We start from the raw sequence: 16,243 nt of genomic DNA, 5'->3' as shown, positions 1-16,243 counted from the left end.
CATCATTATTAGAAATGCTTTCCTCCTTTTCATTCTCTTCTGTTGCTTTTTCATTTGCATTTTCATTTGCATTTTCATTTGCATTTTCAACTGGATCTGTTTTTGTATCAGTACAATCTGAAGCAAAGTCTCCTACATTGCAGAGTGGAATATCATTTTTGTCTTCTTTAGAGGCATCTTCCAGTTTTTGGTTCAATGATGCTTGAAACTTCATGGCATGTTGTATCACTCTTTTTATTCCAACCATCCATTGGTTTACCTGTAGGTACAAATAGTGATTCAATATTTTGAAATATAATTTTTAAAACTTGTGTTAAAATTATGATATATTTTCATAAAATATATGAAAAAATAAACCATACAATATGATTAATACAAGATATTACATGAAATATAACAACATACCAAAAATTTTTAGAATATAAGGTAAAATGTATATTTTGTATTGTTGAATACCGTAAATCCTCGAGTATAATCCGCACTTTTTTCTCAAAATTTCTAGTGCGTATTATATACGAGGTTAAAAATGAAAAAATATTTTCTAAGCAAAATTTTCTAAGTGATAAATATGTAAAGGTAATTTAGTTAATATTTATTTTTCACTGACGTTATTACTGTTATTTCTTTATTTTCTGCAAAATGCACAAAAAAGCTACACGTTTGCATTATGTTATGTATACAATAAAGGATGTTACTGTATATATGTTTACAAACCAAGGACGTTATATAGACCTCCTTGACTCAAGTTAGAGAAGGGGTGCATATTATACTCAAGGGCGGACTATACCCAAGAATTTACGGTATTTTCCTTTAGTGTTTTAGCTTCTGCAAAATAGCAATATGGTAATTTTAAAACAATTCCTAATATTTTGGTATATTGAACCCAATACCTGATGATCTCTGTTGTTTGAAAATAAGGATTCAGTTGTTTGATCAACTGAATTACCTGCTCCTGAATTAATGCATAAGTGGCTGAGTATTTCACAGACCTGTATACTGTCTTTAACATAATTCTCAAGATGATTTGGCATGACGCAGTGTGACAAGGCCATATTTTTGTATTACATGCACAAACCATCCAATGAATGACTTTTCCAGTTTACACCAACCCAATTTTCACTTCCAAGATATGGGTTGACCCAAAGCTATAGAAAATGACATTTGCCCCAAGATACCATGCAGTGAGATTGAACCCACGACCTCAAGGTCTTTCCTAAACATTCAGCCGCGTGCACACACATCATCCAAAACACATAGTACTGCAGTCATGCAGGAGCACTGCCTTTAGTGGAACAAATCAACACCAGGACTTATTCTTTGTAAGCCTAGTACTTATTCTATTGGTCTCTTTTGCCAAACTGCTAAGTTATTAGGACATAAACACATCAACATCAGTGTCAAACGATGGTGAGGAGACAAACACAGACACACTAACACATACAAATATATTATATATATATATATATATATATATATATATATATACAATGTGCTTCTTTTAGTTTCCATCTACCAAATCCACTCACAAGGCTTTGGTTGACATGAGGCTATAGTAGAAGACACTTGCCCAAAGTACCACGCAGTGGGACTGAACCCGGAAAGCAAGCAGCTTACCACACAGCCACTCCTGCACCTATGTATATACAGATAAAAGTAGATACAAATAATAATACTTTCAAATTCTAGCACAAGGCCAGCCAGTTTGAGAGCAGGAGGGAGGGATTATATAGATTACATTGACCCCAGTACTAATTTTATTGACCCCCAAAAGGATGAAAAGCAGAGTCAACCATGGCAGAATTTGAACTCAGAACATAAGATTGAATAAAATGCTGCTCAGCATTTTTGTCTGGTGTGTTAATAACGCTAGCCGTGTTGGTGTAAGTAATAATAGAAATATCTTAATCTTTACTGTTATAGCTCGTCTTTGAAAATGGACAATCTTATATCAGATCCCAAATGGCCTTTGTTTAGAAAAACAATCTGTTGTTAGTCTGGCATATTGATAAACATATCCTGTTCCACTTCATGATGATTTAAACAATGAGTTAGCTGAAGGTGTCCAGACTATAAGACATACTCCTTCTTTATTATTTAGTAGTTCCTTTATTTCCATATTGAACAAAGCAGGCTAGAAACAGGATGTTGAATTTGATGATTTAATGATTGTCATCCAAACTATTTTATCCTACTTATCCATTACACAGTTTTTAATGTCAACAAAGGCACAAGCTTGCCTGTGTAATAAAAAGAAAAAAACTTTGCTTCCCAATTATGAGGTTTCAGGTTCAGTCCTACTGCATGGTAATTTGAGCTTCTGCTATAGTCCTGAGCCAGGCAAAGCCTTCTGAGTGGGTCTGATAGACAGAAACTGAAAGAATCTTGTTTTGTAAGCGTGCACACATGTGTGTGTGTGTATATATGGGTGTGTGAATATATCTGTGTGTGTTTGTGCCACCTTATTTTGACATCACATGATAGTCACAAATTAGTGGGCACCATCATACACTTGTTTCCAATCTTCTATCTTTCATGAAAACATGTCCAATCATGGGAAATATTGCCTTGCTTGGAGACAGGTTATGGGTTGGTGACAGGAAGAGCACCTGGCCACAGAAAATCTGCATCAACAAACTTTCTCTGCCTCATACAAGCATGAAAATGGGGGTGATAATGATGTGCATATATATATATATGTATATACATATCTTTTACCTTTCACTTATTTCAGTCATTTGACTGTGGCCATGCTGGGGTACCATCTTGAAGAGTTTTAGTTGAACCCAAGACCCATTTGTTTAAGCCTGGTATTTATTCTTTGGTCTCTTTTACTAAACCGCTAAGTTACAGGGATGTAAACACACTAACACCGGTTGTCAAGCAGGAGTGGGAGACAAAAACAGACACAAAGACTCACTCACACACACATATATGTGTGTATATCATCATCCTCATCATTGTTTTACATCTGCTTTCCATGCTGGCATGGGTTGGACAGTTTGACTGAGGACTAGTGAGCCAGAAGTTGCACCAGGCTGAATCTTATCTGGCAAAGTTTCTACAGCTGGATGTCCTTCCTAATGCCAACCACTCCGAGAGTGTAGTTGGTGCTTTTACGTGCCACTGGCATGAGGGCCAGTCAGGCAGTACTGGCAACGACCATGGTCACAAGGGGTTTTTACGTGCTACATGCACAGGAGCCAGTCCCGCGGCACTAGCAACGACCACGCTTGAATGTTGTTTTTCATGTGTCACCAGCACGTGCCAGGAAAGTGATGCTGGCAATGATCACGGTCTCAAAGCGACGAAAATATTTTGGCAAATTAAATTTAAATGTTGAAGTGAATCTAATGGCTTTTGTGTGTTTTTAAATGACTTATAAACACCTTCCATGCTGTAATTGTCAGAATATATATATATATATATATATATATATATATATATATATATATATGTTGTTGTATTTGGGGATGGTCATATTGCCAGTTTAGCCAATAAATATATAAACAGAACAATATATATATATATATATATATATATATATATATATATATATATATATATATATATATATATATATATATATATATGCATATGTATGCATATATACATGTGAAAGTGCATGGCTTAGTGGTTAGAGCATCAGGCTCACAATCACAAGATAGTGAGTTTGGCTCCTGGACTGGACTGTGTCTTGCGTTTTTGAGCAAGACACTTTGATTCACATTACTCCATTTCACTCAGCTGTAGAAATGCGTTGCGATGTCACTGGTGCCAAGCTGTATCAGCCCCTTTGCCTTTCCCTTGGATAAGATCAGTGGCATGGAGTGGAGAGGCTGGTATGCATGGGCCACTGCTGGTCCTCCATAAATAACCTTGCCAAGACTTGTGCCTTGGAGGGTAACTTTTTAGGTGCAATCCCATGGTCATTCATGACTGAAGGGGACCTTTACGCACGCACACACATGCATACTTTGCTTGACCATGACTATATCTAGCCTGAGTAAACGGTAGTATGTTAGAACTGAAATAATTCAGTAATTCTGATGATGAAACTCTCAACTTGAAGCAGCAAAACTGTGTTAGTCACCACTTTTTTTTAACAGTGAAGAAAATGGGATGGAAAGAGTAGTTGTCTGTTTTTAATCCATCATCTGTTTAATGTTAAAACCTTTGTATAGGACATAATATTCCTAAGGAAAGAAACTAACAGACCAACATCAGAAAGTCTTGCTCATATTAGTGATGCAGTTGGACAGCTTGTGCAGCTGTGAGTAATAAGGAGAGAGAGAGAGAGAGAGAGAGAGAGAGAGAGAGAGAGAGAGAGAGAGAGAGAGAGAGAGAGAGAGAGAGATAGAGAGAGAGAGAGAGCGAGAGAGAGAGCGAGAGAGAGAGAGAAAGAGAGAGAGAGCGAGAGAGAGAGAGAAAGAGAGAGAGAGCGAGAGAGAGAGAGCAAGAGAGAGAGAGAGAGAGAGAATGAATACAATTGTCGGCAGCCATTGAGTAGCCTCCTGGCTAGTTGGAATTATGTTGCCTCATGTTGCAGACTCTTCATATTTGACAGATCTGGCCTCACATTAGCAGATGGACGATAATGCCTAATGTAATGTATGAGTGCATTTGGTTCTCTACTGTAATAGTCTGACTACTTGTCCTTTATTCCTATCCTTCTATTGTCTCTGTAAACCTGTCTCAGAACAAAAATCTGATTAGACAGATGGGTGGTGATGTCATCACTGATATCCAAGTAAATGTTTATATGTAATTTTATTGATCAGATCTTTACTATGTCATTACCCAATCTGCCAAACCCTGCAGCTGATGCTTCTGATTGAAAGCAATAGGTCTCATGTTCAAATCAATGTATAGACTTGTTACAGCCATTAGCTCAAGTGACAATGAGGATTTAATCTATAATTATCAACAGAATGTGTAAATATTAATGAAAAAAAGTTACAAAAGAAAATAAAGAAATAAGCAGACACCACACTGCACATAAAATTTTCAACGGAAAAGAAAAAAATGATATATTTAAGCATCTGTTTAAAAGTTTAGAGAACAAAGTTTTCATTCACCAAAGATTACATTTTTTTCTTTTGAAATTTACTAGTTTATTTATCTGAATTAACAATAATCATTGCTATAATTAATTCAGTCATTAATTAATATAAAAAAGCATTAACAACAAAAATAAGTTTTGTTACTATCAATTATAAAATCAAGTTGTTATTATTTGAGCCTTATCATCATCATCATCATCATCAAAACCGAGATATTATTTAAATTCAGAAAGAGCAAAATAAACAGTTATTAGGTAGTCAGAGAAGGATGGGAGGAATAAAAAAAAAAAAAGTAATACCTCATTAGCAGAGTGGAAATCAATCAATTAAAAAAAATCTGCCAGTTTTAAAATATTAATTAATAACTTGTAATGTAAATGATTTCAAACATGGCCACATATGTTGCAGAGGAATGCAGTTGATTGAAAGAACAAAAAAAAGCCCCGGGAGAAATAAAAATCAAAGTAGACTTGAGCAGGATTGTCACTGTTTTAATATCCAGTTTTCCATACTTGCATCATGAGCTGGACAGTTTATTGAGGCAGATTTTCTACAACCAGATACCATTCCTATCACTAATCCTCATCTGTTTCCAAACAAGGTATTATTTCCCCATGACCAGACATGTTTCTGCAGAATATTGGAAATGAATAACACTGCTTGAATGATAGTAACACTCATTCACAAATATTATTTCACCATGTCAAGACTGCAATTTTGGTATAGTATACATTTTAATGTCTTCCATAAAAAATGCTTAGTGGCATTTCTACTGACTTCATGTTCTGAGTTTAAATTCCACCAAGGTCGACTTCACCTTTCATCCTTTTGGGGTCGGTAAAATAAGTACCAATCGAGCATTAGTGTCAGTGTAATCAACTTGCCCCTTCCCTGAATTTGCTGGGCTTGTGCCAAAATTCAAAATCAATATTTTTAATTAATTCTTTTCTTGTCCAAAAACATATTCATAAATTTGTGCTAAACATCCATGCTTCTTTTCAGACTATTAGTCAGTCCTTGTTTCATATGTTCTGAGTAATAAAATGCTTTGCTTTCAAAAGTTCCAAGTTACTCTGGTGGTTAAAATAAAGTAGGAATGTGTATCATATATATATATATATATATATTTATTAATATTTAGCAGAAGCAACAGAGTGACTCAAGGTCTGAGAGTTTCATGCGTTGGGATAGTGAACAGGTTGCGGTTTCAAAGCAATGAAAATATTCTGACACAAATTAAATTTAAATGTGGAAGTGAAACTAATGGTTTTTGTGTGTTCTTAAATGGCTTACAAACATCTTAGTTAATCATAAATGAACTGCAGGCAGCAAATTTGCGGAGTTGTTAGACCTTCAGATAGACTACTTTGCAGTAACTGTTCAGGTCTATTGCACTCGAGAGTTCAAATCTCAGCATGGCCAACTTTCTCTTTTAGTCCTTTAGTGTAGTTTGGTGGTGGGACAATAAATAGTACCAGTCAGGAGCCAATTCCACTGTTGTTCGCTTTTACTCAGAATCGGTTATGTTCGCCAAATCACAACACATTGGCAAGTGATGTTACATATCAGCTGGAGTACATTGACATAACATCAACAGAGACTAGCAGACCCTGCACTGGAGTAAGAAAAACACCAGGACAAACAAACATTATATATATATATATATATATTGTGGGCTTCTTTCAATTTCCGTCAACCAAATCCACCCACAAGGCTTTGAATGGCCTGGTACTGAAGTAGAAGACACTTGCTTGAAATGTTGCAAAGTATGATTGAACAAATACCACCTGATTGGGAAGCAAGCTTCTTAACCACAGTCATGCCTGAACCTTTATATAATATAGATATATATATACACACACATACATACATACATACATACACACACACAAGGTCTGATCAATAAAAATCCAAACTGTTGCCACAGCAATGAAGTTAAAGCACGCAGAGTGAAGTCGCTTGGCAAAGATTGACCTTGAACTCTGCTATGCATGAGCACTAAGTTTTAACGTTCTAGCTCACTTCCTGTTTACAGCAATGCCTGGAAGGAACATGTGTAGTATGTGATCGCCACATTGACTATGACAGAGAAAGTTGTCATGGCGATACTTGCTCAGAGGCTGACACAAAGTTGCAAAAAGTGTATGGAAAAGAGTGTCTGAGCCACACACAAGTGTACGAATGGTTCAGATGTTTCCAAGATGACCGAACAAATGTTGATATTGACGAACGTTCTAGGAGACCTGCAACCAGCAGAACTGAGAAAAACATTGCAGATGTACATGCAGCTGTGAGGAGAAATTGTCGAATCACCATCCATGAGTTATCAGAGAATGTGCAGATTAGTTATGGTTCAGTTCAGTCCATTATCATTGAAGATTTGGGTATGAGATGTATGTCTGCCAAGATTGTGCCAAATCTGCTTTCAACTGACCAAATAGACACTCAGATTTCAGTTGCACAAGATCTCCTTGATTGTGTTAAGAACAATGAAAACTTTTTGAAAACTTTACTTAGTCCTCTGAGCAGGTATCACCAAGCTTTTGGGAAAATTTGATGCAGATTCTCTGCCCAATTTTCTCTGTCATGGTCAATGCGACGATCACATGCTACACATCTTCCTTCCAAGTACTGCTGTAAACAGTGGAAGTGAGCTAAAATGTTAAAACTTAGTGCATATGCACTGCAGAGTTCAAGGTCAATCTGTGCCAAGCAGTTTCACTCTGCATGCTTTAGCTTTGTTACGATAGCAACAGTCCGGATACTTATTGATCAGACTACACACACACACACACATATACATCTTTTAAATTTATTTACAGGAGATTCTTTGAATATGCAAATAAGGCTCCTATTTCATTATGCTGGCCACAGTCTAATGATGCTGACAGGTGAACCAGTTTTGGGGGATTGCATTGAGCTGTACCAATATAATGTAGAATAATAATAGTAATAATCCTTGGTTGGAATTTGAAAATATTTTAATGCATGTGTTTCCATAAATCACTCATCTCTTAAGATCACAGTCCAAATTCCTGGGATGATTACAGTGTATTCTGTAGTGTCCGCAAAGATGATCTATCCAATGCCTGCAAATACCATGGACCACACAGTAATCATCTCAGGAAAACAGACTGTAATCTTAAGACACATGCGATTTGTGGAAATGCATGTAGCAATGCATTAAATATTTATAAAGTTGATCCAAGGATTGTTGTTATTATTACTGTATATATATATATATATATATATATATATATATATATACACACATATATATATATATTGTGGCTGTGTGTAAGAAGCTTGCTTTCTAACCACATGGTTCCAGGTTCAGTCCCATTACATGGAACCTTGGGTAAGTGTCATCTACTATAGTCTTGGATCGACCAAAGCCTTGTGAATAGATTTGGTAGACAGAAACTGAAAGAAGCCTATCATGTATGTGTATATATATATATATATATATATATATATATATATACATGTGTGTGTCTTCGTGTTAGTGTTTTTCCCTCTATCATCATTCACCAACCAGTGTTGGTGTGTTTACGCCCTCATAACTTAGCAGTATGACAATAGAGACTGATAGAATAAATACCAGGCTTAAAAAAATAAGTCCTGGGGTCAATTTGTTCCATTAAAAACCCTTCAAGGCGGTGCTCCAGCACGGCCACAGTCAAATAACTGAAACAAATCAAAGAATATATTGAGAAAGCGAGAGAGAGAGAGAGAGAGAGAGAGAGAGAGAGAGAGAGAGAGAGAGAGAGAGAGAGTATGTAATTATCTTACCTCAGCAGTATGATCAATCATTAATGTCAAATGAATTTCATTTGCAATATCATAATAACCTTTCTCAAGAGCTGCAAAGTATTAAAAAAAAAGAAAAAGAAAAAAAGAATTATTATTATTATTATTATTACCATTATTACTACAACTTCTATCAACACCAGTAACATCACTTTTAACAATAACAAGAACAACAGCTGCCACCCCTGCTACCACCACCATTACCACCATAATTAACTAGCTAATCCCACCACTGCCACCACCACCACCACCACCACCACCACCATCATTGATGCCAGGGCTACAAACTCCTATCATCCTTGCCCGCCACTGCTACTGTTACTCTCATCATCTGGCTCTCACCAACACGATCACTAACCCCCATCACGAACCTCCCATCCACACATCCTTCTGTAATCACTTTATGTTTCGGTCAATTTAAAAAAATTTTAATTCATTACAGAATGTTAAGAGACTGTCTGAAAGCCATCAAATGCTCAATGGACCAAAACTAAATAAAATTTTAAAAGAATTTTTTTCAAAACAGCTCGAGGTCTGTATGTAGGTCACAGCACACCTGTTGCCAAACCCTGTTCTAAAGAGAGAGAGAAGATGGTTATGTTTGGAATATCAATGAAATGGAACTGCAGTTCTATTATCCTGTCACTCATGCATGACATGCCTATGACCATAATGGGTTGTAGGACTATCACACTACCTTAGTTTAATATCTCTGAAGTAGATCTGGAGTAGGGCGGGCATGTTCTTGATAAGATCACAAATGGTGACAAAAAGATTTCAACAAATTTAACAGACTAGCTGATTAACTGAACAATCAATCAAACAATTAATTAGTTAACTGGTTAAATATTTAACCAATTGATAAATAAATAAGAAAGAAGTGGAGTAGAACCAGTATGTGTAATGAAGTTCCCAAGATACAATGAAATAGGGTTCACAGTTGTGTAAGTATTCTAATCAAGTCTCCAAGATGCATCAATTTCACCAGTCTACAAGGGACCACAAAGGATATTGTCATTGATAAAACAACAAACCACAAGGTATTTTGTCCAGTATTCTACAGATTATTCTCATTCACAACCAAACAAGAATATATTTTGATAAACTAGAGAGAACATATTTTTGTTAACTAACTTTAATCAAATTTCTATAAATAAAAATTAAATTATTTATTGTAGATCAGTGGTTCTCAACCAGGTCCATATAAAATATAAGGTGGTCCATATAACAAAATAATAAATTGAGGATCCACAATAGAATTTGAAGGGCCCCTGAAAAAATTTTGTAATGGATATATGCATTAGTGTGTATTGCAAGAAACAGTTTTTTTTTTTCTCTAACATTTTAAAACATAGTTTAAGTTACACAATCTGTGAAAAACAATAGGAATTTTGAAAGAAGTGCATATAAAATTAGTTTTTAAACATCGAATGGCTATGGGGATCTACCAGAATAAAACAGTAATCAAAGGGGACCATAGATAAAAAAAAATTCAAGAACCCATCATAAATATTCAAACTTATTCTATTCAAGTTTTTTGTAATAAAGTAATAAACACACATACAAATAATAAAAGTGTAATAGACAAATGAAGAAATTACACAAAATATATTGCATGTTTTTCCCTCCATTATTTTAGAACCATTTGTCTTTGCTAAAATGGGTGACATGGCACATGTGTTGTATCAATGTGGAAGCAGGAGTAGAATGTGTATTTCTTTTTTGTTTTTTTTCAGTAAATTGGGTTAACTAGGGCAAGAAGAATTCAGCGTCTCAATTGTAGTCATAATGAAATGGTAGTCAAGGAAGCTATTTCTATAACTAGTATACCTCAAATGAAACACAAACTATGAAAAACACTTCTAAAGCAGTGTAGTATATATGTGTGTGTGTGTGTGTGTGTGTGTGTGTGTGTGTGTGTGTGTGTGTGACTGTGTGTGTGTGTATGTGTGTGACTGTGTGTGTGTGTGTATCATCAACATCATCATCGTTAACATCCGCCTTCCATACTGGCAGGGACTATTCAGTTCATTGTTAAAGATGAAGTTTATAGTCTGAAGAATTATAATCTTATTAGCAATATCTCATCTCTGACATTTAAATGTTTAACCTAATTAAGCAGATTTCTTTTTTTTTTTCATAAAAAATCTGCTTAGTAAGGTTTATAGCTGTATTTGCTTAGTAAATGACTTCATCTGAGAGAGTGTTTGAAACTGAAGTATGACATTATAGAAGAACCATTTTAGCCATCTAAACCCACAAAATCTATTAACCCTTTAGCAGTAAGATTATTCCGTGAAATGTAATGCTTATTTATTCACATGAAAAAAAAAAAAAAACTAACTGTGCATCATCTCAAAGCTTTGAGATTTTGATAATGTGATTGTTTTATTTTTACAATGACATTGTAGGTTAGGTATGAGGGGCCAAATTTGGTTCTTTAAATGCTAAAGGGTTAAATCCACTTTTCATTTAGCTCTTGAAAAGTCAACATTCATATGAAACAACATGCAAACTGATCACTCAAAATGCCTCCATTGCAAGTGTTTGAAACTTAATGCCTCTATTTTTGTTTTCTTTTTCTTTAGTCATTTCTTTCCTGTTGAACTTACACAGATATAGGGAACTACTGTATACATACATGCTGAATGTCTGTGACCTCTAGACACAAGTAATTGTTAGCCATTCCCTAGTTCCATTCTTTACTCTGTTTATAACTTACTGCATATATATTTTTTTTATCACTGTTCATCATCATCATCATCATCGTCGTTTAACATCCGCTTTCCATGCTAGCATGGGTTGGATGATTTGACTGAGGACTGGTGGACCAGGAGGCTACACCAGGCTCCAATCTGATTTGGCAGAGTTTCTACAGCTGGATGCCCTTCCTAATGCCAAATGCCCTTCCTAATGCCAAGATGCCCTCCCTAACACCAAATGATTTGTTCAATGACTGCATTATCACCAGTGTTACAGACAATTGACTAACAGAATCATTAGTGTTGGAGAAAATGCTTTGTGATGTTTGTTTCCAACTCTTGATATCGTTAGTTCAACATTGTCTTTCATTTCTCTGGGGGACAATAAAATAAAGTACAAGCTGAGAGCTAGGTTTGATATAACTGACTGTATCTCTTCCAACAAAGTTTCAAGCTTTATGTCTACATTTGAAACAATTGTCACCATTCTACATTTTTTTCTTTCTTCCTGGTTGATTGATTGATTAGCCTAGTCATTGGCACTGAGATGGATTTGAACTCAGAATGCTAAGAACTGAACAGATGGTATAGGGCATCTTGTTTGATGCTCTGATAGGTCTACCAATACACTGTCCTACACTGGAATTTTTATATAGCAACTAAAAAAAAAATGGCATTCCGTCAGTTATGACAATGAGGGTTCCAGCTGATCCGATCAACAGAAGAGCCTGCTCATGAAATTAATGTGCAAGTGGCTGAGCACTCCACAGACATGTGTACCCTTAATGTAGTTCTTGGGGAGATTCAGAAAGACACAGAATGCAACAAGGTTGGCCTTTTGAATTTCAGGTACAAATCATTTTTGCCAGCTGAATGAACTGGAGCAATGTGAAATAAAGCATCTTACTCAAAGACATGATGTGCTGCCAGGAGTTGAACTCATGACTCTACGGTTGTGTGCTGAATACCCCTAACCACTAAGCTAAGTGCATTCACATGCAAAAAGGAGTGAAAGGTAAAGTTAAACCTCAGCAGAATTTGAACTCACAATGCAGAATGTAGGAACAAATGTGCCAGTTCTTTAATTTCTTTTCCTTTTTTATGAAAGAGTTAAAAGAAGTGAAGGATGTAAGAATAAAATGGAAGAAAAAAAAGAATAAAGAGGAGGAAAGATGATAATGATATATACATACTAAATTGTCAACAGACAAAAGAATAAAGTTGAATGTGATAAATGAACACCGAGGTCAAGAGGTCGAAAACAATCAACATATGTTCTTACAACATCAACAAAAAGAAGGAAAAAATCTGAGCCCAATACCATTTTTTCTAATTAACAAGATTGCTGAGACAAAGACAACACTTACAAAGCTGAGATTGATTCTTCTCCCCAAAAATATGCATTTTTAAAAAATTCTCATTATTACCATGGTTAATTTAATTAACTGTATACACCTGCAAAAGTTGTGACCTTAAATAGTTATAAATTTTGCAGGGTTAGTTACATAATGTAGGAAATTACTGGTAGTTCCACCAGCTAGAAACAGCAACTAAATCTTCTTCAAGTCTCACTCTAATAACATGAAGATGGAAGTCATATTGAATAATGTGGTCTCAGATATAGGGAAGGGAGTGAAAAAAAAAAAGGTGTCTAAGTAAAAACAGACTTGAATTTTACAACTATAACACTTTTGATTACAGGTCCAATGGCTCAGAGCTGACCTGAAGTTCAACAACAATAATAATAATTAATAACAGTTCTATATTTAATAGATGAGGAATTATGTACATTATTTAAATTTGATGGATATTTGTCCTCATCTTGTTTGTGACCTGAATAATAATAATAATAACATCGACAAATACCTTAGGAATGAGAACCCAGGTTCAAAATTTCCCCAAGACACCTGATGAAGGTTGGAGGGTATATCAGCCGAAACGTTGTGTTAATAACAAACAAGATGACGACAAATATCCGTCAAATGTAAATAATATAATTAATAACAGTCTTTGTAATTTTGGCACATGGTGAATAAATTTGAGAGGAGGTGAGTTATTGATTACATTAACTCCAGTACGCAACTTTATTTTAATGACCTTGAAAGGATGAAAGGCAATATCAACATCATTATCATTTAATGAACATCAGTGGAATTTGACTCAGACCATAAACCAAAACAAGTGCTGCTAAATATCTTGTCATAATAATAATAATGCTAAAGCTATTTTTCTTATCATTAACCATACAGAGTTAATGAAGGTGGTTAAAAGGAATATTTGTTCAGATTCTCTGAGTTCAGCTTTTCCTTTCATTCTTTTGGAGTTGATATAAAAGTACTCGTCTAAGGAGGTCTACCTGCAGAACTATGAGGGCATCAGACAAGATGCCTTGTCGTATTTGTTCAGCTCTTTGCATTCTGGGATCGAATTCACCTAGGTGCCAATGACTGGATCAACCAACCAACCACATGAATAACAGCGTCGCCTCCCTGGCACTTGTGCCAGTGGCACGTGAAAAGACATTCGAGCGAGATCGTTGCCAATGCCGATGGACTGGCTCCTGTGTAGGTGGCACGTAAAGTACACCATTTTGAGCCAGTACTGCCTGACTGGCCTTCATGCCGGTGGCACATAAAAGTACCCACTACACTCTCGGAGTGGTTGGCATTAGGAAGGGCATCCAGGTGTAGAAACTCTGCCAAATCAGATTGGAGCCTGGTGTCACCTCCTGGTCCACCAGTCCTCAGTCAAATCGTCCAACCCATGCTAGCATGGAAAGCGCACGTTAAACGACAATGATGATGATGATGATGACAGGCAGGCTTACAAGCAGCGTAGAAAAACCAGCAATGTCTTGCTGAAGTTGAGAGACTTAAAATGAGATAAAGTTGGGCACATCCAAATAAGGGACTTGGGATCTTTATGGTTTGACGGCCAACACTTGTTTTCTTAACGAAACACTTTCAAACTTGGGATACTGGTAGAATGTGTCATATAAAACATCTTTTTCTCTTAGCCTTCTTAACAAAAATTAATTCTTAATAAGTTATTTCATGTTAAAGTTGTTGTATTCCTGTAATTTCAACCAATCACTGACGTCTATTCAGCTGAATACAGTTAGTGCTGTTCGGTGTCAAGTGTGTTATTCCCTGTTTAATTATATCATTATTCCTTAGTAAGGGTTTAGGGTTTTAGGGTTAGGGCTCGGGTTTTAGGGTTAGGGTTTTAGGGTTAGGGTTGGGGTTAGGATTGGGGTTAGGGTTATGGTTATGAGTTATAGGGTTAGGGTTAAGGTTATGGCAAAAATAATCATTGTTTACATTCCATGGCGTAATTGTTTTCACCTCAATAGACGTCAGTGATTGGTTGAAATTACCGAAATACGACAATCTTTTTACATGAAATAACTTCGAATACAAAATTTTTTATCTGTTCTATACCACAAAATATACAAGTATTCGAAGTTTGAAAGTGTTTCGGTACAAAAAACACTACATAAAAAAATGTTGGCCGTCAAACCATAAAGATCCGGGACTTGTATTGCATATAGCCATATTGTGGTCGATTAGGATCAACAGACAGCATTCTAAGTATGTTGGACAATTTCCTCACAATTCTACCTCTTTATGTTTTGCATTCAAATCCCATCAAGGCCAAGTTTACCTTTCACCTCTCAGGGATCAATAAATAAAGTGATGGTCAAGAACTACAATTGATCCACCCCTACACTCTCTGTATCTTTCACTTTCTCAGAATCAGTTGTTTTATATTGTGAGACAGTTGTATGGGAAACCATTCACTGTTCTTTTCCTCCGAATAATGCAGGATGGTAAATCCAAGGATAAGCAATCTTGTCTTTTTCTTACAAAAGACATCCAAAGAAATGAGAGGTTACAAGGAAGTAGCAGACTTACATGCAGAATTCTACAGAATTTTTAACAATAAAAAAAATCATAAAGCTGGATTTTTTTTATAGCAATGTAAACAGAGAAAAGAAAACAATTAAAACGTATATCGATCAACAATGTTACAAGGTTAAATATTTTTGACATACCACAAGCTAAGTGTGTCATCTTTATTTTCACAATATCTGGTAGTTGGCCTTTATCCCAAGATTCTTTAAAAATCTCCAGCTTCCGTTTCACTTCCTCAATTGTTCGGACCTAATAAGAAAAGAACATATAAATATATCATATATACATATAATTATGATAATAATATTAGGGATAAAAATCCAAATTTACAGGTAAAAATTCAATATAATTTATCAAAATTAAAATTAAATTAAATTTCACAATATATAATATATAATTTAGAGAAAAAAAAATCTTTTTCTATATGTGACTGTGGATTTTCATGGATGAATTCAAGAATTGTGGTTTTTTCTCTAAATTTTTTTCTCTTTATGTCTGTATTTGTCCCCACATCACAGCTCGTAGAGTGAATGGGGAAAGCTTGGTCTGCAATGTTTGCAGTCGTGTATGCTTCTCAAGAGCAGGGCTCATTAGCCACCAATGGAGCCGCAAATGCAAAATATAAGTTAGTCCTAGAGCGCACAATGTTCCTGAAGGTCAGCAATAGTCTTCCTCGGTCATGAGTGGATGGCCATTATTATTATTATTATTATTATTATTATTATTATATATAGGTGCAGGCATGGCTGTAAGGTAA

The 16,243-nt window shown here is 35.5% G+C and overlaps 1 protein-coding gene across 1 annotated transcript in view; it reads right to left on the bottom strand.

The window, feature by feature from the left end:
• Positions 1–16,243, bottom strand: part of LOC106869999 (steroid receptor RNA activator 1) — a 42,353-nt gene that overhangs the window by 175 nt on the left and 25,935 nt on the right. Inside the window, exons 4-6 of the mRNA XM_089365276.1 lie at positions 15,627–15,735; positions 8,853–8,923; positions 1–259 (exon numbers count right to left, since the gene is read on the bottom strand). The exon at positions 1–259 is cut by the window's left edge and continues 175 nt beyond it. Coding sequence (XP_089221402.1) covers positions 1–259; positions 8,853–8,923; positions 15,627–15,735 — 439 coding nt within the window. The remainder of the gene's footprint in view (positions 260–8,852; positions 8,924–15,626; positions 15,736–16,243) is intronic.

This window comes from Octopus bimaculoides, chromosome Z (genome assembly GCF_046866305.1).
Source record: "Octopus bimaculoides isolate indiv1 chromosome Z, ASM4686630v1, whole genome shotgun sequence".
Classification (NCBI taxonomy): domain Eukaryota; kingdom Metazoa; phylum Mollusca; class Cephalopoda; order Octopoda; family Octopodidae; genus Octopus; species Octopus bimaculoides.
This window is presented reverse-complemented; position numbering and strand designations above follow the sequence as displayed.